Source organism: Typha latifolia, chromosome 4 (genome assembly GCF_019914945.1).
Source record: "Typha latifolia isolate L0001 chromosome 4, TyphaL0001v2, whole genome shotgun sequence".
Classification (NCBI taxonomy): domain Eukaryota; kingdom Viridiplantae; phylum Streptophyta; class Magnoliopsida; order Poales; family Typhaceae; genus Typha; species Typha latifolia.
The window spans coordinates 6,083,887-6,108,432 of record NC_133089.1 but is presented as its reverse complement, the minus strand read 5'-3'; the positions used below and the strand labels follow the sequence as shown (position 1 = coordinate 6,108,432).

The 24,546-nt window shown below is 34.2% G+C and overlaps 1 protein-coding gene across 1 annotated transcript; it reads right to left on the bottom strand.

Annotated features, from left to right (window-relative positions):
• Window positions 1-5,702: 5,702 nt before the first annotated feature.
• LOC140787813 (small ribosomal subunit protein uS14z/uS14y/uS14x-like) lies at window positions 5,703-7,867 on the bottom strand. The gene is made up of 3 exons (XM_073136920.1): window positions 7,707-7,867; window positions 7,231-7,330; window positions 5,703-6,003 (listed from the first exon to the last, which is right to left on the bottom strand). Exons 1-3 carry the CDS (start codon window positions 7,766-7,768, stop codon window positions 5,995-5,997), a joined length of 171 nt encoding a protein of 56 aa, XP_072993021.1. The 5' UTR covers window positions 7,769-7,867; the 3' UTR covers window positions 5,703-5,994.
• Window positions 7,868-24,546: the final 16,679 nt, after the last annotated feature.

The following is a 24,546-nucleotide window of genomic DNA, read 5'->3' as shown; positions in this document are numbered from 1 at the left end:
GCTAGCTAGCTTTATCAGCATTGCATTGCACTTATATATGCTAATGTAAGTAGTATCATTAATTTTCCATCTCTTCATTTATTTGTTATGTTTCAATTAGTTTGGTGCAAATGATCATGAGTTATATCCTTTCCTTAGTAGCAAACTTAACTCTCTATCTATCTATCTATCTATCTATCTATCTATCTACATAATTACATTATTTCTTGTTTTAGTACTTGCATGTCATTGCTCTAATCTAATGTCTGGAAAGCTTAATAAGTGGTGAGCATTCATGCATGTTGTTAGTTTAGGATAAAATAGTTAGAAGACATACTATAAGGAACAATCAGTTAGCTCATATTCGGCTCATCTGATATCCCCATGGATAGGTTATAACCACAAGTATTTCTTTCTCGCCGCATAACAGTACTAATACATTATATATATATATATATATATATATATTATATAAATGAATATATATAGAACATATTAAAATGAAGGATTATAAATCCATTAGAAGTATTGGGAGGAAATAGAAGCACAACGAGGGATAAGGATATCCAAAATTTTCCGGACAATATTTAAAAAGATCATATAGAGACGTATTACTTTAGGAGTTGTAGAGAGCTCGATCCATGAGAAATTAGCTAGAGGGGAACTAAAGAAATACTCTTAATTAACGTTAAAATATTTTCATTTTCATTTTGTTGTGATTTACTGCACCCTTGTTCTAATACCACTTGTTGTGATTTATTACACCCCAGTTTTAATATTACATGTTATGCATAGTCTAATACTAATCATCGAAAGCGGCCCGCACTCCATGTGCGCAATCCAATTTGTCAAAGATTAAAAGAGAATAAAATAATAATTATAAACTCAAATATAATAATACATGTGAAAAAACTTCTCAATGAAAAAAAAATTATGAGGCAATGATAAATTCACTTTGCAATATATATAAAACATAAATTTTGAAGTATCCTAGATAAATTAATCTAAGAAACATATATACATGTATATAACCAGTTAGTACGTACAAAATTTATCCGAGACGTATTAGCTCCCTACAGGCATTTGATAGAGTAATTCACTAGCACTCTCGTACTAATTTTGCATTACCCATATATCCCACACATTCTGCATAGCTACATGGTTTTGCATTATCACACATTCATTATAGACGATTAGGTTTTATGGGGACAACACACTAGCGCGCTCATTTTGCATAGCCTTTGTATCCCACACATTCTACACTTTTGTGTGACTCCTTATGTATTACTACACATGCACCAAACTCCTAGTGTACTCACCACGAGCTATTATTTGACATCTAAAAGAGTAGCCCTTTATGCCTTTATATAAGCATCTAAAGCCTATCATTCCCCTAGTTAAATTAAAATATACTCCTAATTCTATTAGGAGATCTCTCGCAATCTCCTAATTTAACCAAAAAATCTCTTATCATCTCCTACTTTATTAAGAGAACCAAAGACATTGTTGAACTAGTATTACTAGCTAAGACTCCTAATTAGAAAATCTAATCTAACAATCCTCCCTTTTGACTCATGATGACTTTCATTTGCTTGATGATCTCTTATCTAATCAACTTCACTGTCATGTCGCTCTACATACTCTAACTTTCATTATCCATTAATAAAAAATATTTGCCACGCTTAATAAATCATCTTTTATTTGATAGCATCGTCTCTTTCTACTTGGCCTATTTGCAATCATCATTTAATTTCGGTCTCAACTCCAATTTACTATTCTCACTGGGCATTGTGATCCAATTTCTCTTTTGATCACTTCACCAATCTCATCTGTGCTTTAATTATTTTTCATAAATCACCACAAACCTACTCATCAACCTATTCCATCAAATTTATACACCCTTGTTCTAAACCAATACACTTGTTGTCTTCTTACAGGAAGAAAAAAAAGGCAAGGGAAGGCTATAGAATAGTTTGTTTTTCTACATAAGCATGAGAACCAAGTTTGAACAACAATCTTGTGTATTCGAGCTCAATCTCATTATTATGACTCTTACAAAAGAACATGCATCTCCACAAGAGCTATTAAATTAGCTACATCAAGCCACCTCCGAAAGCACTGTAGGATTGCCAAATCATCAACTCTAATACTACTTATTAGGATTTAGTGCAACCTCACTCTTATATCACTTATTAGGACTCATCGCACCTCAGCTCTGATACCACTTACTATACACAGCTAGGACAATTGTCAAAAGTGTTCTCACACTCCGTGTGTGATTTGATTTTGCTAAATACGAAAAGAGAACAAAATAATCACAATAAAAGCAGTGTGGCATCCTTTTTACCTCTATATCTTCTCTTTTGTGATGATTTAATGTTTCTTAATCGTAAAAAGGGTTGAAAGGTATAGTTACTTTTTTTAGGAAAAAGATTTCAAGTTGGCATAGATTTGCCAGAGCATTCGAACATCGTGGCATAAGTCTAGTTCTCTTAGGGCCATTTGAATGATTTTTGGATGAGAAGAATGGAGATTTAGTATGGTCTTTCATTAGACCTTTCGACTACCTGACTAAGAAGTGCAAGTCTCACCATAAAATGAACAGTAGAAAATATAATTCACTATTTTAATTAGTGTCAATAGTTAATATTAATATAAAGTCTAAATCAAATAAAAGCATAAGAGATATAGTTTGTAGGAACATAAGAGTCAAGAAGTCTAGGGGTCAAGAATTTTATTAATTCATCCATTATAATAGTTTAAAGATTACTAGTGATCATATAAAGGGGCACAAATATGTCAATATAAAGGCATACCATCATGTATTTATAAATAAGAAGAAATTGAGAAATAAAAGGATTAGTATTATATTTGTGTCTTGGTTTAATGTCTCCATAGCTTCCTAGGATCTTCACTGTGCACTGTCCCTCAATGTGCCACATCTTTATTGTTGTCACTTGGATGTAGACATGATCATCGGGCGGGCCGGGCTTTTCGGGCCAACCGGGCTTAAGTATTTGTTCATGACCCGACCCATCAATCACTCGGGTCGGGTCGGGTTCGAGCCGGGCTAGAATAGTCTAGCCCGTTACCGCCCGTCGGCCCGTGAGAGATCGGGCTAGCTAGTCGGGCTAGGTCGGCCCAACCCACATTTTAGCTATTTTTAGAATTTTTTTTACTATTAGCTTATTTTATTAAAAAAATATTTATATTCCTCTATTTACAAAAAAAAAAATTAAAAAAAATTAAATGTGTGCTTAAAAAAATATGAAATAGTATAGTACCAAAATTTTAGTTGGTTTTTACTATAGAAGAACGGGTAAATACTGTAGCAAAATGGGTAGGCTTAGTTGCGGGCCAAATGGGCGGGCTTCCGGGTCGGGCGGGCAAAAGGCTGGCTCGTGCCGCCCATGGGTAGTTCAGGCACGGGCGGGCTGGGTCGTTTGATCATGTCTACTTAGATGTTGGGTTCTTTTTATTTTTATCAAAGTTATATTGTTTTTGTAGGTTTCGTGGTTCTAAGAGAGGAGGTATATATGCATATTATTCTATTTTTGTAAAATTGATGTTTATTACTTTTATTGTAGTACAACAGTAGAATAACACATATTATCACGAGAATAATGAACCAAAAACAGACAAGCTACTGGGCAATTTATACTATTAATGTGACATATTTACTTTACTTTATAGCATACAAAATTATAAAATTACTCATATATTTAGAGAAGCTAATCGAGCTACAGATTGATTGGCTAATTGCGGTAGAATCTAGGATACAGGTGAACATGGGATTGGAGCTTTCCCTCTGATTTATTGCAGCTCTTGGTCTTCTAGCGAAGCTTTTAATACTTATGGTGGCTAATTTATAAATCCTTTTTCTTTAAAAAAAAATGCTAATAACAAGCTACGTGGAATTGACTTTTTTTCTCTCTATTTTTTTTAAATAGAAAACTTATTTTACTTTAGCTTGACAAGTTATCCAAGTGAATAGTGTGTTTAGTAAATCTTCTACATGACTTTAATGAGAGTCAAAGCATATATAACATTCATACCAAATAGCAAATATACAAATAAGAGCAAACTAAACAATTGACAAAATTATATTAAGCCCTCAACACTTTGTTTCTAGCTTGAGCTCAAGCTGCTCTCATGTTACTAAACCCCTATTCATGCTGAGTTGAGTTGGAGAGCTCTCTCGTCAATTATATGTCCGTAACTTTAGTTATGATAATTTCAACTTCCAAACATAATGCACCTAATGTTGTCTATATTTTATATTGCAGACTTTTTTTATATTTGTTATACATAATTATAACAACATTTTACTTGTTGTGCCTTTAAAGATATGTTATTTAAAATCCAATCACTAGCATAAGCAGTTGCGAGAAAAAATTGTCTATCATGGCATAGTTTTCAGAGCTCTATAGTGGGCAATTTGCTTAAAAAGACCCCATAGTTATAGTATTGATAGTTTTGGGCTCCTTAATTTTCAAATAACAAATTTATACTCTTTTATTCATTTAACCCTTACTGAAATTGTATATTTAGATATATATCTTGGCAAAATAAAAATGTATAATTTACATATAATGTGTATTATTTTTTTACTAAATTTAGATGCATATCTTAATAAAATTGAAAACATACTTTTCGCATAGATTTTATGTATAATTTTAAGAGACGGCAGTTTTTTTTACTTTATTAGAACTAAATAGGTAAGAGAGATCTGAAAGTGTAATTCAAAAATTAGGAAGCATAAAATTAGCCATAATTAAATAATTTTTTCGTGCAAATTGCAGTCGCTATAACCTATGTTACGAACCAAATTTGGATCGATTCGGACACAAAAAAATTATGAAAATTTAGTTGGGGATAGCCTCACGAGATAGAGTTCTAATGACTCTGGTTTTATATCAATCGAATGTTTGGATGAAAAAATATAATTAAAATAGTGAAGCAAAGTTAGAACGATAAATATTCAACATTACGATGATCATTGGAAGGTGTCAAACAGCCAAAGGTAGTGGTAGACTGCCGTGCGGTAGGGTGGCTCATGGAGGTGATAATAGTTATGAGTTGAAGGTAGAATTAAAGTTTCTAAATTAAATCTACTTCTAAGAAAATAAATGACCACGATTAACTTACTTCTATAACCTTAAGACTCAAATAATTTCTTAATGCTTTAATTATTAAACAAAAAAGTCCATCCCCTTTATATATAGAGGTCCAGTACAAATAAGCCCAAACCTACTTAAACATAATCTTAAAGGCTTATATAACTCGAACTAAGACTTACATACTAAGATGAACTAATTGAATTTAATTTAGTTGCTTACATGACTTAACAAGAGTTATCTTGAAGACTTACATAAAAGATAAATATAAATTAATTAAAAGATAAATAATCTTGATCTATCAAGCTCCTTATCCTCTAGTGATTCGAGCCGATTAGACATGGATCATATCATCCTAAAAGTTCTGAAATATATATATATATATATATATATAAGGATTGTGCGACGTGAAGCCAATAGACTATAGCTATGTAGTTTTAAGACCTACATGCACCATAGGAAGATGGTTCCATGACCATGACCATGCAGAGGCCTTTGACAATTGGATGCATGCCCAGAGATCAAAAAGAGAACAAAAAATAAGTATTTAGCAATCAAAATATGTGCCACATCCTCGGTAGCTTGCTTGGATGTAACATAGACAAATTGGTAAAGGAAGACCACAACATTTGCTCCATTTGAACCCACAATTCTAGATTACAGTTAAATTTAACCTGACATACGTCAAGTTACAAAATTAAAGCATCATTAAAATTGTTCAAAGAGGAATTCGTGATTTTTGACAAGCATATCGCACCAGTATAAATGAACCAACTACAAGAATACTTGGGGAATGTTAACCCTAAGACAAAACTAAATGGCAAATAGGTTTTCATGACAGATGATGAGCTCCAATTCCTTCATGAATGGAGCCAATACTCCAACAGAAGTAATGTCCTCAGCGGTACTGGAAAAAGGAAGAGAAGTTAGTACATAAATGATCGTATTTGAAAATTATCTTCCTACTCAAATTAGCTCATCTTTCATAAAATAGAGGGAAATCACAAAATAAATACTCCAAAAAACAAAATATGATCTAAATTAGTGCCTCTTGTCAAAATCAAGTACGCAATTTTCAGCATTCATGAAAATTGTATATATGCTCATTTTACATCATCTAGAAATTAAAGCATAAGTAGACTATTTTGTACACATTTTCCTACCTAAATGAACCTTACACATACCATCATCCATCACATTGGCAACCAAAGGATCGTCCACTCAGTACCATAAACCAGCCGGATTTTCCCTTTGGCACCATAAAGCCACCATCAACCACTCACTTAGCCTAATATCCTCATCATCTTTGAAGATAAATCTTTTACATATTCATTTTCTTGGGCATTTCTACTTTTCTTTACTCTCTTTATCCTTATATTCTTCCTTTTTATTTTTCATATATTGCTCGGCATCTCATTTTTAACCTTTCATCTTCTAATAGGCATTGAAATCGTCTTTGCAGACAAGCTAGCTTGACTCGGCTTAGTAAAAGCAAGCTGACTCAAATTGGAAATTAATAGGCTCATTCCAGCTCAAATGGAGCTTGAGCTAGGCTTTCGTTCAACTCAAACTGAGCTGAGCCCAACCTAACTCACCCAAGCTCAAGTTGTTACATCCCTAGTAAGTCGCCACATAGCACAAGACTTTGTTGGATTGACATTTGACCTAACATAGCATTGTTCCAATGGTATTCGGCTACTTTTTAGGAAGCTCTTCTTTTAGGAAACTTGACCAATGAGACTTGCTGAGCCAACCTAGTCACACATCCAACCTTTTCTTTTTGTTGGAAATTACAATAGAATGATAGAGAACAGAAAGAGGATTTATTTCTCCAAGGAGTCAATTGGCAATCTTACTCTGGACTATCAAGTTTATAAAAGAAAGAAAACAAGAAGCTATATTAGTAGTTTACAAGAAGCACATCTGAGCTAAGAGTTTTTCAATTAACTATATAAATTTACTTAACAAACTATAAGGATCTGGCAATTATTCAAGATGCAATGGATAACATTTGAACCACTAAAACAACATAATAAAATAGGATTTAGTAACAAGAATTTAACATAATTCTCTTTACCAATCTAACAAGAAACATAACTAAGCCCACAGACAGATGAAAGTAATAATTGCTCACCTTGATAAAACCAATCTCCTTTGCGTTGCTGCGGAAGCACTGCCTACAACACATGAGTCCGTACTTTCGGATCAGTGCGTGGGGGTTCCCACAAACTCGGCTGCCAAAAATAGAAAATTTAGATCAATAGGAATACTACAAAAAGAAAAAAAACAAAGAATTATTCCTGCAAATTTATTTTCGCTCCTCTAGCAGATTGGTAAGAAAATGTCAAGTTGGTCTGCCCCTCATACGTACAGTCTTCTAACTATTCTTCATGAAATGTTTATACTGCTCAAACATAATTTGACAAATAATATGACACAAGAAATATTATCCGCCTAGAACTACTGCATACGAATTCTTCTACAATGCTATGTAACCACGAAACATCAAAGGTCTCAGCTTTGAAACAATCCGACTCTCTCTATTAGGCAGGCCCAGAAAATAAAAACTAGAGCAACAATCTGGAGAGGAACAAGATTGAAATCTATTACCAAGTCCGAGATCCGGGGCCATAGTTCTTGGGGTGCGAGTTCCATACGTTGGAGTGCCCCATCTCTCTAGCCGCTGCCTATGAATCGCGAAGAAACCCTAGCCGTGCATTTCGGAATATATAGTGGTTTATATAGCGTGCTCCAAAACCCTAGCTCTGACAAAGACGCAAAAGATTACACCCAAAACCCCAACTGGGTCGATTTTGGTCCAATAGATTTTGTTTCGGCCGATCGACCGGTATATAGCCTAATGGGCCGACCTCGTAGGTCGGCCCAGAGAGAGGAACTTTTGATCCAACATGGACCCGAGGGATTTAAATAGATTTAGATTTTAATATAATTCGATTTAAGTTCGATCCATTTAAGCCCTATTTATAACTTGTTTTATGATCTGATAAATTCTTTTACCGAATAATTTTTTTATCACCGGAATTACTTATTTATAATAAATTTTAGTACATATATAACCCAAAGAAAGTAAAAAATTCTGAAACCCATTGTTTAACCAACTTTTAGTTGACGAGATAATACATGAACTAAACTCCAATATAAAAACTCTTTTCTTTTAAAAAAAAAGTAATTTTTTAATATATAGTTTAGCCTTCATCTTTTTATAATACTAATGATTCGACCATATACTTCTCCAACAAGGCCCCACAAAGAATGTGGTAGGCGCTGAGGTGCATCTTTTGTTCGTATATATTGATCAACTAGAACTAATTCATTCCTAACCACAAAACTTAAAAGAAGTTCTTATTGTAATAAAAAATAATAATAAATAAAGTTAATCTCTGTCTGTTCTACTCCGATATCTTGCATAGATATCTGACGTGATGAGATAGGAAAATAAATAGAAATCTTTAAATAACCAGACATCTCAGAGCCATTAATTTAAAAAAGAAATAGAAAAGAAAAGGCAGAGCGAGGATTTACTTTTAATGAGGACCGAATATATAGCATATTTAATACATAATTTTAAATAATAAAGCCTTAAATATATTTTAATAAATATTATATTTAAAAATTAAGGTTAGAATGGTAGTTATGGGGGCTTACTCTCTTGGCCATACGTGGATCGTCAAATCAATTGAAGACAAATTATTGTTGAAAAGATTGAGATCAGCAGGTACTTTATTAAAGAACGATTTCCCGTAAACAAAAGTAAGACCACGTGTCAAATAATTATCGAACTGCTATATATCAACATCGGTCTAAAGTATCTAACAATTGATTCAATCATCCACTCACAAGAAGAAAGAAGGAAAGAAGAAAAAGATCAGGGTAAATAATATTCTAATAAAGATACCTCTAATAACTACCATGTCATTCATCATCACACAGAGTAAATATCAATATCATAACACATGTTTTTCATCCTCATTTCCATAGGCAACTACAATAGTTATCAAATGACCAAAATAACTACCAAGATGTTTTCTATATAGAAGTGTAGAAGCTTCGGCAGAGGCTGAAGGGGGCGATCAGCACTGCCCACACGTGCCTCTTCTTGGCTGTCTGATGCGACCTCTCGAACCACATGTCCATCTGACTTAGCATCTCCCACATCATATGCACATCCTCGTACCTACACATGCTCACCTCCTGATGCAGTCTCCACAACCCTACCCTCCCTTGATTACCCAAAATTAAAAACAAGCCAAAGTTTAAAAAAAAAGAAGAAGAAGGAAGTTTGTAGAATGAATTAATCTAGATCGTCAAAGTTACCTGCTTTCCGAATCTTGAGGCAAGTGGCGAAACTAATCCATACCCTCCATATCAGGAAAATCACACGGCTCAACCACCCCATCGCTAACGTGTGGAAATAAATCGCGAGGAACCCCGAGAGAAGGGAAGAGAGGAGAACCTCTCCAACGGATTCTTCCTCAAGGAGTTCAATTGACACTTAAAAGGCTCCCAAGCGGTAACCGGCCCTGCTTGTGACCCTAACCGACACCTCACAGTCAATAACAGTCACCCCATGTCATAGTAAATAGTTTTATATCACCCCATGTCATAGTAAATAGTTTTATACCATACACGTAGTGGTATTCTCCCTCACATGAAAGGGACATTTCGAATACTTCCACGTCAGTCATGAGGGAGATTGTTGGGAAGCCAAGAAAAATGTGAGGTAACGAGGGGGAAATTAATGAGGGCTGATCCCAATTTTAGTTGGAGACGAAACTTGTGGATATTTTACATTTAGATACTCCTAAGATTTTATATTTACATGTATTTCCTTCCTTATTTTTAGTTTTGTCTGAATACACCTTAAATTGTGATACTCCGACCTCTAGCGCATAGTTTTAGATTTCAATCTAAAAAATTAACGTATTTTATAAGTACTGTCATTCTGGAAAATAAAATGATATTTTGCATAAGGCTAGAATGCAAAAGATTCAAATTGAAAACCACACAATACTATCCAAATTACTATGGCATTTTTGAAATGTTAAAATTTGTCATATTATGATCCTAGTGATATTTTGATTATAATTAAAACCACTAACCAATGAGCATATTAGTAGGGTAAAATCGATTTTATACCAATTGGGCCAATCCCATCCTCGACAAGGACCTAGCTATTAGTCTAGGTTTAAAGGTCTTACCTTTTTACATATCTTTGTTTTGCTAGTTAGCCCTCCTCTCTTAAAATTAGTCAATTTGCTAAGTCAAGGAAAAACTCAATGGGTGGAAGAGGGTCACCATGATGTCTCAAGTCGAACATGTCACCATGATCTAGTATACTATTGGGAAGATATTTCTCGATCTCTTTCCTAGTCATACTATCTATTTTTGGATAATGTTGACAAGTATGCTCGTTCCTTCCTTCTTGTAGGGGCAAGTGTTTTCAATAGGGATTTGCATTTGATTAGCTGAAACAAGTGTTGCAAACGTAGTGACTTTGGTGGTCTTAGGATTCAAAACCTGTGTGACTGCATCATGGGCCTTTGGGGATGAGGGTGATGGATTTGCTTGCTTATAGGAACTAACAAACTGTGACTCTAAATATGGGGATTGCCGCCCCTAGTACAAGCTTAGGGCAAAGTTAAAAAAGTCAGTAGTTTATAAACACTTTTATAATTTTTTATACAGTCTTAAGGAGGGCATGCTTAGCCTCTCTGCATATAGAGAGTCAAGTACAATGAGTCTTACTCAAACTTAATCCTAAAATCTTATATGACTCAAATTAGGACTTACTTTAGAGGCTTATATGATATAACTAAACAACTGATACACGAGTACACTATAATTTGACATGTATTATACAAATCATCGTCTGATACAATAAAGTACAAATATAACAAACAACGATACAACTCAATTTCTATACAAACCATCATATATACCATCTCGCACCTATAGCTCACCTCATCAATCTAATATATCTTCTCGGGATATCTCAAGTCGTTATCACGTACCACATATCTAAGAGGGTTAGAAAAGAAATAAATAGAGTCATGAGCAAAAGGTTTAGTGAATAGATCTTACCCTGAATCAGTGATGTCAAACAGAGAGTAAATCATGTACTAGATAATATGAATAAGAAATAGTATCATGACATGAATGAGTATATGAATGTTTCTCAATAATACATAAATAAAAAATAGATAACATGTCATGTCATAACTGATAAAATATATAATATTCAATAATGTATAAATAAATCTCCATATCATACTATCATCATAGCTCTCTCTCTCTCAAATATAACATATATGATGCATGCCGATCATGGTCATGCTATAATATCAAATGCAACAACTTATGATGCATATTGACCATTCGATAATCAGGTATAACAGATGATAATGAAATCATATGCATTTCTCAACATCTCGATCATCACCGACATCTCATACTATCATCATAGCTCTCTCTCTCTCAAATATAACATATATAATGCATGCCGATCATGGTCATGCTATGATATCAAATGCAACTACCTATGATACATATTGACCATTCGATAATCAGGTATAACAGATGATAATGAAATCATATGCATTTCTCAACACCACGATCATCACCGACATCTCAGTATAATATTATCATACTAGACCATTGTGCACAGTCAACACCCAGTACCCGATCTCAACATCTTGCCCGTAGGCTCAAAACATACCCTGCCATACGCTAAGGGTATCTCAGTCATAATCATACCCTGCCATATGCTAACGGAATATCAAAATCCATCTAGATCGGGTACCCCCACTAGTTAATAGAAATCACATGAGGATAACTCGCCACACGTATGCCCTGGTGAACGGCAAGTGTTTGATTATTTGTGCGCACAGACTCAACTAACCTCAGACATGGGCCACGAGATATCGCATATCAGCTACCATAATTATCACTCCAGGCACACCTAACCTTGGTGCCTACTCGGGTACTCTCATGTTTTTTCTATCAACTTTTCTATCAATGAGATTTATGCATTTCCTTCTATATGATAGATCACGTGCATATATCTAGTACTATAATAAGTCATGCATATCAGAAATTTAGGTGGTAAAGAAGTCAAGAGGAAAATAATGCAATGTAGTCTCCAACCATATATCTAACAAATATATATCATTGCTAGTCTATCACATGCATACTCATGCTTAAAATCACCTCGACACAAAGTCATAACAGTATAATTATCTCCAATCATCTCTATATGTCATCAGCATACTCATATCCTAGATCAGCCTAATCAAATGCATGATAAAATATGCCCAATTGAAAGCATCTCTAAATAAGGTCATATAATCATGCTGGAAGCCAAAACATGCATATATATAATTATATAATATATCCTAATTTGAGAAAGGCGTCTAGGGGATAAGACTACTCACCTCTAATCAGAAGACACAACTCACGTATCCCTCACATCTAGCAACTGAGTGACAACTCGTCCTAACAGGGTCCACGGGGCCTCACACAAGGAGTTTGGGATCTGAAAATATTTAAGTAGTATAAAGTTAGCCGTTCATCTAATTAAAATCTTTGTTAGATTTTAGAATTTTTACTTATCTTTATAACTAGCTAGATTTTTAATTATAAATAAAAATAAAAATATAGATAAAACCTAATTATAATTAAATTATATCTTGATTAATTAGGGACTATGTAGTCATTATTTTATAAAATAATAAATAAATACATAAGCCTAGTATTTTATTTGTTACAAAATAATAATGTATAATAAATTATTAGAATTACTTAAAATGTATCTCATAAGAATATTAGTATATAAATTTGATAATTATAATTTACAATATATATATTAATCTAATAGAGATATAAATAATAAATATAAGTATTACCTATATTAATACCTAATTAATCATTAATTATACAAATTATAATTAATAATAATCATATTGAAGAATATATAATATTATTAAAATAATTAATGTTTGAATAATCTATTTGCATTAATTAAGAAGGAAATACCTAAATAAATAACATAAATATAATAAAATAACATAAATAAATAAATAAATCACTGCCATCAGTGCTAGGCTCGGCCCAACACTGCGCAGAAAGAGAAAGAGAAGAAGCCGAGGAAGAAGAAGAAGAAGAAGAAGAAGAAGAGAGAAAGAGGAGGGGAGGGAAGTGCGGACCCGGGCCAGTGGGGAGGGCACCGGCTGCTACTCGCCAGCCAGTGGTCGGCCTCTCGTCGGCGGCTTGGGTGAGAGAGAGAGAGAGAGGGGAGGGAAGGGAGCTACCGACGCTTGCGGAGGTGGCGGCGGCAGTTTCCAAGGACGGCGGTGGCGGTGATAAGCCGGCCTCGGCGAGAGAGAGAAAGAGAGACCGAGAAAGGGAGTGAGAGAAAGAGAGATATATAGGGAGAAAGAGAAGCGGTGGAGGGGAAAAGGGCAGCGGCGCCGGGGCCCTCCGCGGCCAGTTGGCCGCAGCCTGTTGGCTGTTGCAGCGGTGGTGGGCACGTGGGGCCTCACCACGCAAGTTGCTCATGTAGCTTGCATGGGCATGAGACCGGGCACAGTTTGGTCGGCCACATCGTGCCCAAAATTTATTTATTTATTTATTAGTTTTTTAGGGCAGGTTGTTACAATAGCAAGCGAGGGATTATAAAAAATATTATATATCACAATGGGTCAAGTATAATGGCCTCCCATGAAAGCATTTTAGTTAGGTTTTGTGGTTCTTCAATAGTAATGGGTGGATTGATTATAAAGTTATAGCCTATTTTGATGACATTCTTGGGTTTTGTTATTGGTCTTTACTCGCTCCCTTCCTCTAGCGCAAATTTCTAATAAATTTAATTTCACATTAATTGGATGGCTAGATTGGAAGAAATCTTTAAAAAATAGCCGAACGTCGAATCCCACAAATAAAGTAATAATAATACCCACATTCAAAGCCTTATTTTATCATTAGCAAAGTCTTAAGAAAGCAAGGATTACAAAACTTCAAGAGGTGTATGTACAAATGAGTAATAATTTATGAAGATATCCCTAAAATTGAATATAATAATTATTTTATTTTATTAATATTATATTATATTCTCATGATTATTTTTAGAAATCTTTGCAGAAAAGTAATTTGATTTAATTCATCATAATTTTATAGATACTACCATAAATAGCATTACAAATGGAAATTTGATCAAGATGATAAACATATTCTAATATATTATGAAGTATATTATAGTCACATTACTGTTCAACCTGAATATAAATTTCAACACAGCATATCACCATGAATGATATATAAATAAAAGTCCGAATAAAATTTGTTGAACAATCTATGATCGTTCATAGAACGCATGACTATGTGAATCAAGGAATCATTATCAGGAATGTAAAAGATTGCAAGCATACGTTCAAATTGTTAGATCGAAAGTGATTTCTATTCAAATTCCTAGATTGGTGGAGGATTAACGATGTTACAATTGGATCCGTGGTGGTGATGAAGATGAGTAGGTTAAGAAGAAAGGAGAAAATAGTTGGTTCCTATTGGCGAGGAGCAAATCCATTTAGGATCAAACTGGGATATCCTAAACTGAGTTTATTCGGTTTCTTATCCCAACATGTTATTTCCTTTTTAGCAAAGGATGGATCTCTGGGGCAAACGGGAGCCCACCCCTCATAGGCCCGTGAGGTTAAGGCCCAGATTGAATAAAAGCTTTATTGTCCCTGAAAATTATCCAACATGGTTGGAATAAGACCTTCATCTTGGGATGGATGAACGGCCCAAAATATAAATGAATATGGATTTGTTTTCTATCTTTATGACTCTATTTATCTTTGATTAGCATAAGGATCACAATTGGATGCCAAAAAAAAAAAAAAGCTTTTTCTCAACAATAGATGAAAGAAAGATGTACTTACTCAAAAATTAATGAAGTTATGCTTCTATCTAGAAAAAGGGACTCGAACTTGGCTCATGCATCCTTTGAGGCTCAGTTGAAGTTGTCTCAAAGGAGCAATCATACTCACCCGAGGTTGAGATTCGGTGTGGCTTGATATTGTGTAAGTCAGCGTCGGTGGGTTGTCAAATGTGCGCCACAGCTTCGACTACGTTAAATTAAATTCTATACTTCTTATATCTCAATATAATCAGAGTTGTCGAATGTGTTTGATTGCTAACGAGTGTAAGTCCACATAGATTAACTCACATCAAAACTGCACTAGGTGGCAATGCAAGCTATTTGATGATGTCTAAACAAGAAGAGATTCTTTTTGCTTGGTACTAGATATTTTCTACACCAAAAATAATGTAAACAACAAAATCCACCAGAGTGAAGGTCTTGAGTCCTGTGTCACTAGGCCTTGGGACCATTCCAACCCAGTGGCCCAACTAGGATTTAGGCACAAAGTGGGTGAGAAACCAAAAACCAAAAACAAAATCTCAAAATTCCAAGTGGATAACAATTTTATTGGAGAATGAAGAAGAAGGGGGGGCCAAATGAACAACCATGCACATAAGAGAGAGTGACGACAAGAAGTAGATATGTCTATCCCCCTCCCTTCTTTAAAAAAGAAAAGAAAAAGAAAAGAATAACTCCAACTTTATCCCACCTTCTCCACTAATTATCCATCCAGTTCGATAGAAAGACCCAACAAAACAATAAAGAATAAGGGGCCCCAGTTATTCGAACCCAGAGATAGAATCCAAAGGAGGTCCTTGTCCTTGTTTATGATTAGATGTGGACAGACACGATCTATGGCCATGCGCGATGTCCGGATGACATCAACACCACATCGATGGAGCTTTTTTATTCTTCTCATGCTCATGCTCATGCTCATGCTCATGCCTGCAACCAATGCATATACCATGCTTTCTTTCCTCCTTTCCCTTCCCCCTTTAGATTCTCCTCCTCGTCATCACCATTATTCCTAGCCCTGGTGAAGACGATAACGACAAAATACTAACTTGGACGTTTCCTTCAATGTCCTTTTGGATCGGCCGTTCGCCCATGCATTAGTTTTGGGAGCTTATTGTTAAAGAGGAGATGAATATATCCAGGGTAGATGTGATTCCACGATCACGTAATTACACTTAACTCTTTATTAATATACATGTTTTAAACTAATTATAATTTAAAAAAAAAATTCATGTGAACCTCTTAAAAAAATCCAACTTCACCCTTAGGTCGAACTCACTTAAAGAAGGGTGTTTGAACGCTTAGGATTAGAACCATTCTTCTAACACAAGAGCATATGAAAAGTTTATGACTTCCTTTTGGGTGGCTAGGACAGCTACCCTAAAATTAAAATTGAAGTCTTTGCCTTTTTGTAGGATATAGATAATAGATTGGATCATTGGAAATCATTTAGTGGATCAAGTTGTTCTCTTAGCTTAAAGTTTCCTATACAAGCAGATTCAACAATGCCACTGTTGCCGATCTAGTTATTCATAACAAAATTTGTATAGAATATATTGATTCACCTTCCAATTAATTTGTATTCAATTCTTCACAGAATGATACATATTTACGGACTTTCGTAAAAAGAAAAAAAAAATTCGTTGACTTCAAAATTAATTTTTTATTTTAATATTTTTTATCAAACATCTTATAACTTAAATTAAAATTTATATATGAAATCTTAACACGTTTTATGAAATAAAATGACACATGTTTATTCACTTATTTAAATGCATGTTTTAGATCTACTAAATTGCTCGCATATCCATCTAAAGTGCCAGAGTTATAAGCAGGGAATAATCATAGTGGGACCAAGTACTTGCTGATAATGACCTACCATTTAGATTAAAGTCTTAAATCATCTGTGTTAATGCTATTCCTAATTATATTCCTTATCCTCAATCAAAATTCCCACTTATTTTATTGATAGCTTGGCAAGTTACGCTCAGATTGGCAACTAGAATCAATCCAAAGATTTGCATGAATCTCTAAGTTGGCACCCAACTAAAAAGAAAAGAAAAAGAAAAAGACTAATCAAGCATCTATCCAGCTTTGCTAAATGAATCATTAATTATCTTATAAAATATTTTTATTGGGATCTAGCACCTTGATGCGAATTAGAACATGACACGAGATGTATGAAAATTTATATTTCTTTACCCAAATTCATGTACGTGAAACATGCATCTCATTGAATTAATAATCACATTAGTTCCAACTTTAAAAAATTCACAAAGCACGTGAGAAAATAAAGGCCACCCAACTAATATAGCCAATAAATTATACGAGTAGTTGCAAATTTAATTAATCGAGATAAGCTCGAAATTAATTTTAAACCGAGCTTGATTAAGCTCAGCAGGGTATACTACATTATATGATCCCTTAAATATAAAATATATTATATAAGTATTTCTGAGATCGAATTAACTTGATTTGATATAAGAGATAGTGATATTTGACAACTGGCTTGTTTAATTTATTCCATCATTGACGATGAAGTTGAGAGAATAATAGGATGTATTTATGGCAGATGCTCTTGAGAATAATATATCGAATAAGTGGTGCATTTAGTCCATGGCGGCTGGATTAGATTAATTAAAATGTGGAATAAGAATCTTGGCATGAGTTTTTATTGTTGGCATGCATGTGATGCCGATCCCTCTCTTTCTTGCATTGTACTTGTACGGCGGTGGATAACTTTATCTGTGGAATGGTTTATATATCTAAATTAATTGGGAGTTATCCTCTTCGTGTGGGAATAAAATGACGATATCTCAACTGGATCTAAGTTGTCCGATGATTCGAGATGGACAATTCATCTAAACTTCTAAATATATTTAGACATTGTCTCTCATATCATATGAGGTTATGAAATACTTTACTTTACTTCTAGGAAGATAATTCGATACTAATCTCTTTTAGCCGGTCTTTCAATATTAATTAAAATTCGAACTAATAGGATAAGTGTATGGAGAAATTGAAGCCTGCATAGGAAATTTTTTTTAATATCTTTTTTTCCTCCCATTTGTGATTTATATCTCTCACTTTTTCACACTTGCAATTCCAAACATTATATTTTATCAACTGTTTGCAAAAAGCATCTTGTCGTTAGGTCTGTATAGAGAATATTTTAGCTCAAAATTTTTAAATATTAAAAATATAAAGTGTAAATCATATATAAAAAAAAAAAAGCTTCTCCGCTATTTAAGATAAAATAGAGGATGGGTGTTATATAAAAATTATAAAGAAAACTCGGCATACAAATACTGGGTATTAATAAAAATAATGAAATATATAAGCTGTTATTTAAAAGTTTCTCAATTCTCCATTACTAACCAGTTAACTAAATAATAATATTTGTAGATTTTCTGTTATATCCCTTGATTTATCAATGAACAGAAATTATTTTTAATAAATAATTAGTTTGTATCGAATCAATGTTCTTACGATATTCATTGTTGGGTTATTGCATTTTATTTTGAACGTCCTAAAAACAAGTGGCAATTAATGGTAATTTATCAACCTTACTTTTTTATTTTTAAAACTAATAAAATGTTAAAGACATCGTATACATATTTAGTCTGTTACCTAACAATTTAAACATTTCACTCAACTCATTATCTAACATAATATCACAATTATTTTTCTGCGGGTCATAAGTTCAAATATCAATAGCTCGCTTTTAATTCGTAAGTCTTAGTATTACAATATGGCCGGTCAAGGTCACATATATTATTATTATTTATCATATATCTGGATATAGTATTAGAAGTCTCACATGAAAAGATGCATTGATGCGAATCGAGTCAGATAGGATCACATTATGAGGATATTAGGCTTGATGGATTGAGTCTATTTTAATTAATTCATACTTGTGTAAGCCCTTACGTCAAGTCTAGTTAAGTCATGTAAGCCACTAAGGCAAATTCAATTAAATCATGTAAGCCTCTAATATAAGTCATAGTTTGTGTCATATAAGTTTTTAGGGCTAAGTTTGAATATGACTCATTATACCCGACCTCTATATATAAAATGGTTGGGCTTTATTCATTCAAGTATCGAAAAATGATTTTAGTCTTGAGTTTATCTTAGGAGTAAGAGTAAGACAATTTAAGAAAAGAAGTAAGTTAATCATAGCCATTTATTTTTTTAGAGGTAGATCTAAGTTAGAAACCCTAATTCTACCTCCAACTCATAATCACCATCACTTCCAGCAGCCACTCTACCCTACGGTCTTTTATCACCACCCTTGGCTGTTTGCCACCCTTTGATGACCGCCGCAACATCGAATATTTATCATTCTGCCCTTATTTTGACCTTGCTCCACTATTTTAATTATATGTTATCCAGATATCTAATTGACGTGAAACTAGAGCCATTAGAACTCTAACTCATAAGGCTACCACCATCTAAATTTTTATAATTTTATTACATCTGGATCTAGTTCGTAACATGTATTAAACATATTAAAGATATAATATATACATTATCAGTTTATTACCTAATAACTTATATTTTTGAGTTAAGTATTATCCAACATAACATATTTTTTATTTCATTAGTTGTTGTTTGGCTGAAATTAACTTATAGTGATTTTAGGTGAAAAAACAAAATGTAAGATATGAATAATAAATTTTCATATATAACAGGATGAATGATAATAAAGATAATTTTTTTTCTAAAACATAGGTTGTGAACGAATTTGGTATAGACTTTAGGTATGTATCCAAGGATTAAAGTTATACTTAATCATTACTTCTTATAAAAATCAAAACATCTTGACTTTTTGTCCACTCATTTATTATGGTGGTTGATCTTGACAGCTATTTAATATGTGATGATCTAGTGTTTGCCATCAATTATTGGTGTCCCACTTTAATTGACAACTTCTTTAAATATTCCACGTTTGGTGGACTAAAATTACTTTAAATTAGATCTGCTAAAATAAAGGCCATTAACGAGTGGTAGCTTTTAACAAATGATGGAATGTCTCCTCTTTTAATGTCCTAATTTACTTTACTATAAGATCAACTAACTATAAGCATTCATTAATCCTATGATTTAATTACACTAAACAGTCCATAGCTATGCCTAATATTATTCACTCTTTGAACAAGAAAATAATAATAATAATAATAATAATAATAATAATAATAATAATAATAATAATAATAATCCTATGATGATGATGACGATGATGATGATGATTCCATCCGTTTTTATGATGTTTCCTTCTTATTGACCGAAAAATATCATGTCAGGTTTGCATATTGAAAGTTGATAAGCAAAAACAATCACAAATTAAAAGAGACTTAGATTTTAGGTGGTACATCCAAATCATAGTTACGTCCATTTAGCTTCTACTGCTTCCACTATGTAGAAACTAAAAGAGATTACATAGAGAGAAAGCCCTCCCAATGGAAAACTAATAATCTCTTGTTTTTATTTTCTCGATAGAGCACTCAAGATGTTTTACAATATAGATACAAGTCATACATAGATTTTCTTTTTGAAGAAATAACTTATCAAAATTTACCGAACCATTTGGATGTGCTATCATAGTCCCATTCAAATTTCAAATTTCTATAAAACGCTCTATTTTCGTTCAAACACATGTAGAATGGTTGTTCTTTAGACATTATGTTCCAAATCAGTTTGAATAACTAATGAACTACTGCTTAGTAGAAATGTCAGTGGAATAGTAAATTCATCTGAAACACATGACTATTATGTTCTATTTGGGTGTGCAATTGAGACAAGTCTAATTCATCGCCACTTTTCAACACTACATTATTATAAGAATGCTCATAGAATATAAAATTACCTTCATCTTCCCCTTCTTAATTTTTTATTTTTTCCTTGTCCTATTATCTAACTCAATGAAACAATCTCTCTATACTTTCTTGTCGTTGTCGCCCCCTCTTAGACTATATCTTATTCTTACCTCTCTCTAGTTCCCATATAGTCAAAGGTTTATGTTGTAGCAAACCCGTGCTTACTGGCCATAGGTTCGGTGCTTCCACGACCACCATCAGTCACGAGTGGCTTCCTTAGGTTGACTGCCTAGCTGTGGTGGCTGTTGCAACCGCAAGTGGCTGTCGGGTGGCCAAATCTGACAGCCAACACCCCAAAGAAGCTACCCCTACGTCAAGATGGCTCCATCGTGGCTTCCCGCCTAGCTGCTTCCGCAGTCACCGAGGGCCGAGGGATTCACTAGCGATGTGCCATGGCCACCTTGCACCAACTTGAGATCGAGCTCGAGTTCGGCTTTCCACCACAACTCGTTGTCGTTCCGCCATTGTGTGGACCTACTAGATGGTGATTGCCACCAACCACCTACCCTGCCCAGCCGCCATCGAGGCTATAGTGACTTGTGGCGGCGCCTCCAAGGCTGAAATTCAATTTTAGCTCTAGGGTTACTGGTAGGGCAAGTGCATGAAGGTGATGAAGTGCACAATTTCTAAAACAAGCCTAATTTTCACAAGCTGGTTCGACCACCTTGTGCAAACCAGTTTGAAACCTATGAACATGACACTAAGAATGAGTACAAGCATGATGATGAATAGTGGAACAATTCGGTGGGTTCGTGCCATTGGACTAAGTCGAACTCGCATGCAGCCCGAGCGCAATATGAGCCAGACCCATAGGCCCATGTCCCATGTGACCAACCTTGACCACGAGTTCATTGGCCTGCGATGATAGACCACACTTTGGGATCCAACCTAGGACCGTCAAGCTTGATTTCTTAAATTTTCTAGAGAAGACCCGCTAGACTGGACCTATCTAGCGTAGTAATTTTTCACGTACTATGGCACGCCCGACTACTAGAAGGTTCAACTAGCATCATTCAATTTGGAGGGTGTGGCAATTAGGTGGTACTAGTCGGCTAAGCGAACTCGAGTCTTGGCAGGACTTCGGGGATGTGATTTGTGCTCATTTGGTTCGACCCAATACAAAGACTTTCAGGCCATGTTGATTAAGCTGACTTAGTCAACAATAATTCGAGCTTACCGGGAGGTGTTTGAGCGGATCTACAACTGGGTCACTAGCTAGTCTAACTTGACCTTGAAGAGTACCTTCGTTAGTGGACTCAAGCTTGACATTCAGGCTAAGGTCAAGTCTTTAATGCCCACTACTTCTGAAGAGGCTTTCTCCTTAGCTGTTTAAATGGAGTCCAAGTTAGATTAGGTGAACCAGATCCACAAAGAGGAGAGAAGAAAGACAGCACAAACCCATGACCCACTAGAGACTATATCTACCTCAACTCAGCCTGTGCAGACAGCTCAACCCAACCGTCAAATGATCTCGCGCCGCTTTGTACCCAATGACTTAGAGGAGTGTAGAAAGAAATGCTTATGTTTTACTATGATGATCGATTTATCCTCGACCATAAATGCAAGCGTCAGGTAGCCCACGTTATATTTTTAGGTGGACTCAAAGCGGGTGAACCTGAGTCCACTGATTGATGCAATAAGTTTTACAAGTATAAGATTGTCAGGGATTAGTTATCTTGAGGAAAATGTGCTGGAAGCATGGTGGATTGATGTAAACTAGGTCAGAGATCGAATCACTTTATGAGGATAATGGGCTTAATAGATCGAGTCTATTTATCTTTTAATTAATTCATGCTTATATAAACCTTTAAAGCAAGTCTAGTTAAGTCATATAAGCTACTAAGACAAGTTCAATTAAGTCATGTAAGTCAGTAAGGTAAGTTTAATTAAGTCATGTAAGCATCTAAGGCAAGTCCTAGTTCGAGTCATATAAGCTTTTAGGGCTAAGTCTAGTTAAGTCATGTAAACCACTAAGACAAGTTTAATTAAGTCATGTAAACCTCTAAGGCAAGTGCTAGTTTAAGTCGTATAAGTCTTTAAGGCTAAGTCCGAGTATGACTCATTATACTCAATATATATAAAGGGGTTGAGCTTCTTAGTTTAATAAATCTAAGCACCCAAGCATTGAGAAATTATTTTAGTCTTGAGTTTATTTTAGGAGTAAGAGTAAGATAATCTAAATTATTTTTCTAGGAGTAAATCTAATTTAGAAATATTAATTCTACCTCCAATCTATAGCCACCATCACCTTCAGCAGCTACCCTACTATACGGCCCGTCCATCACCGCTCTTGGTCGTCCGCCACCCTCCAACGATCGCGGCAACGTCGTATATTTACCGTTCTGTCCCATTTTGAACTTGGTCCACTATTTTATTTATATTTTTTTATCCAGAGAACTCTAACTCACGAGATTACCACCACCTAAATTTTCATATTTTTTTTACGTTTAGATCGATTTAGATCTGATTCATAATATTTGTGTAGGATAAGTCATATAATAAATTATGCACATAATTTTACCATAAATATATAGGTGTAATAAAATTATACACATTTTCTAAGTAAAATTTATATTACAATTACCATACTTATTCACATTTTAATAATCAAACATAAATTCTTATATAAATTATTGAAAATATTTATTTATGTTTTACAACTAAATAATAAAATATAAGTAGATTTATAATATGGCCTCTCAATCGACTCATGACAGCTTATGTCCATGATTGAGTAACAATTTATTGTTTAAAGGTCACACATCAAAAATGTTATCCAAAGGTATCTATGGCCCCTATAATAACTGTTATAATAGTAGTAGCAGTATAGTCCAGGGTGTTAATTAATAACTCACCAACCAGTCTAATAAAGAAGTTTAACATTAATTTTTTTTTGTTATATTTCATACTCTAATTCTCTTTATATTCTAATCAACACTAGTTTTCTGATTAAAGATCCAACCAACAGAAGTAATTATCCCTTAACAATGATAATTAGCATTAAAAAAGAAAGAAAGTGGAAATATCTCCATGAACATCATCCCTCAAATCCATCCACTCCCTTTGTCCAGCTCGGTTAGAGGGGAACAAGTACAAGTGCTGCATTACGTGGATCAGGTCGATGTGGGTGGGGCCCCTAGGGCAAAATTATTTGTTGACCTAAGAAACAGGAAGGAGATGAAATTTTATGCATCGTTTGGTTAGACGTTGATATGAGCAAAGTTCTCGTGAAATCGACAAGTTTGAGTAATTCTGGACGGAACTTGAGTAAATCAACATCAACGAGGAAATAAAGGAGAGGGGAACAAGAAAAGAAGAAGTAAAGATGATAGTGACACCCAAATCTAACTTTCTTCCCCCCCTCCCTCTCTCTCTCTCTCTCTCTCTCTCTCTCTCTCTCTCTCTCTCTCTCTCTCTCTCTCTCTCTCTCTCTCTCTCTCTGTGTGTGTCTTCTTTAAATTTTAGAATAATTTAGAAATCTACTTTTATTATTAGTATTATTATTATTATTTTATTTTTATGGTTTGTAAGAGAAATTTAGAAATATAATAAGAGTAAAATCATTACATGTGACCTCATTATGATCATAATGAAGGTAGCTAAGAAATTTTAGAAATATAACCAT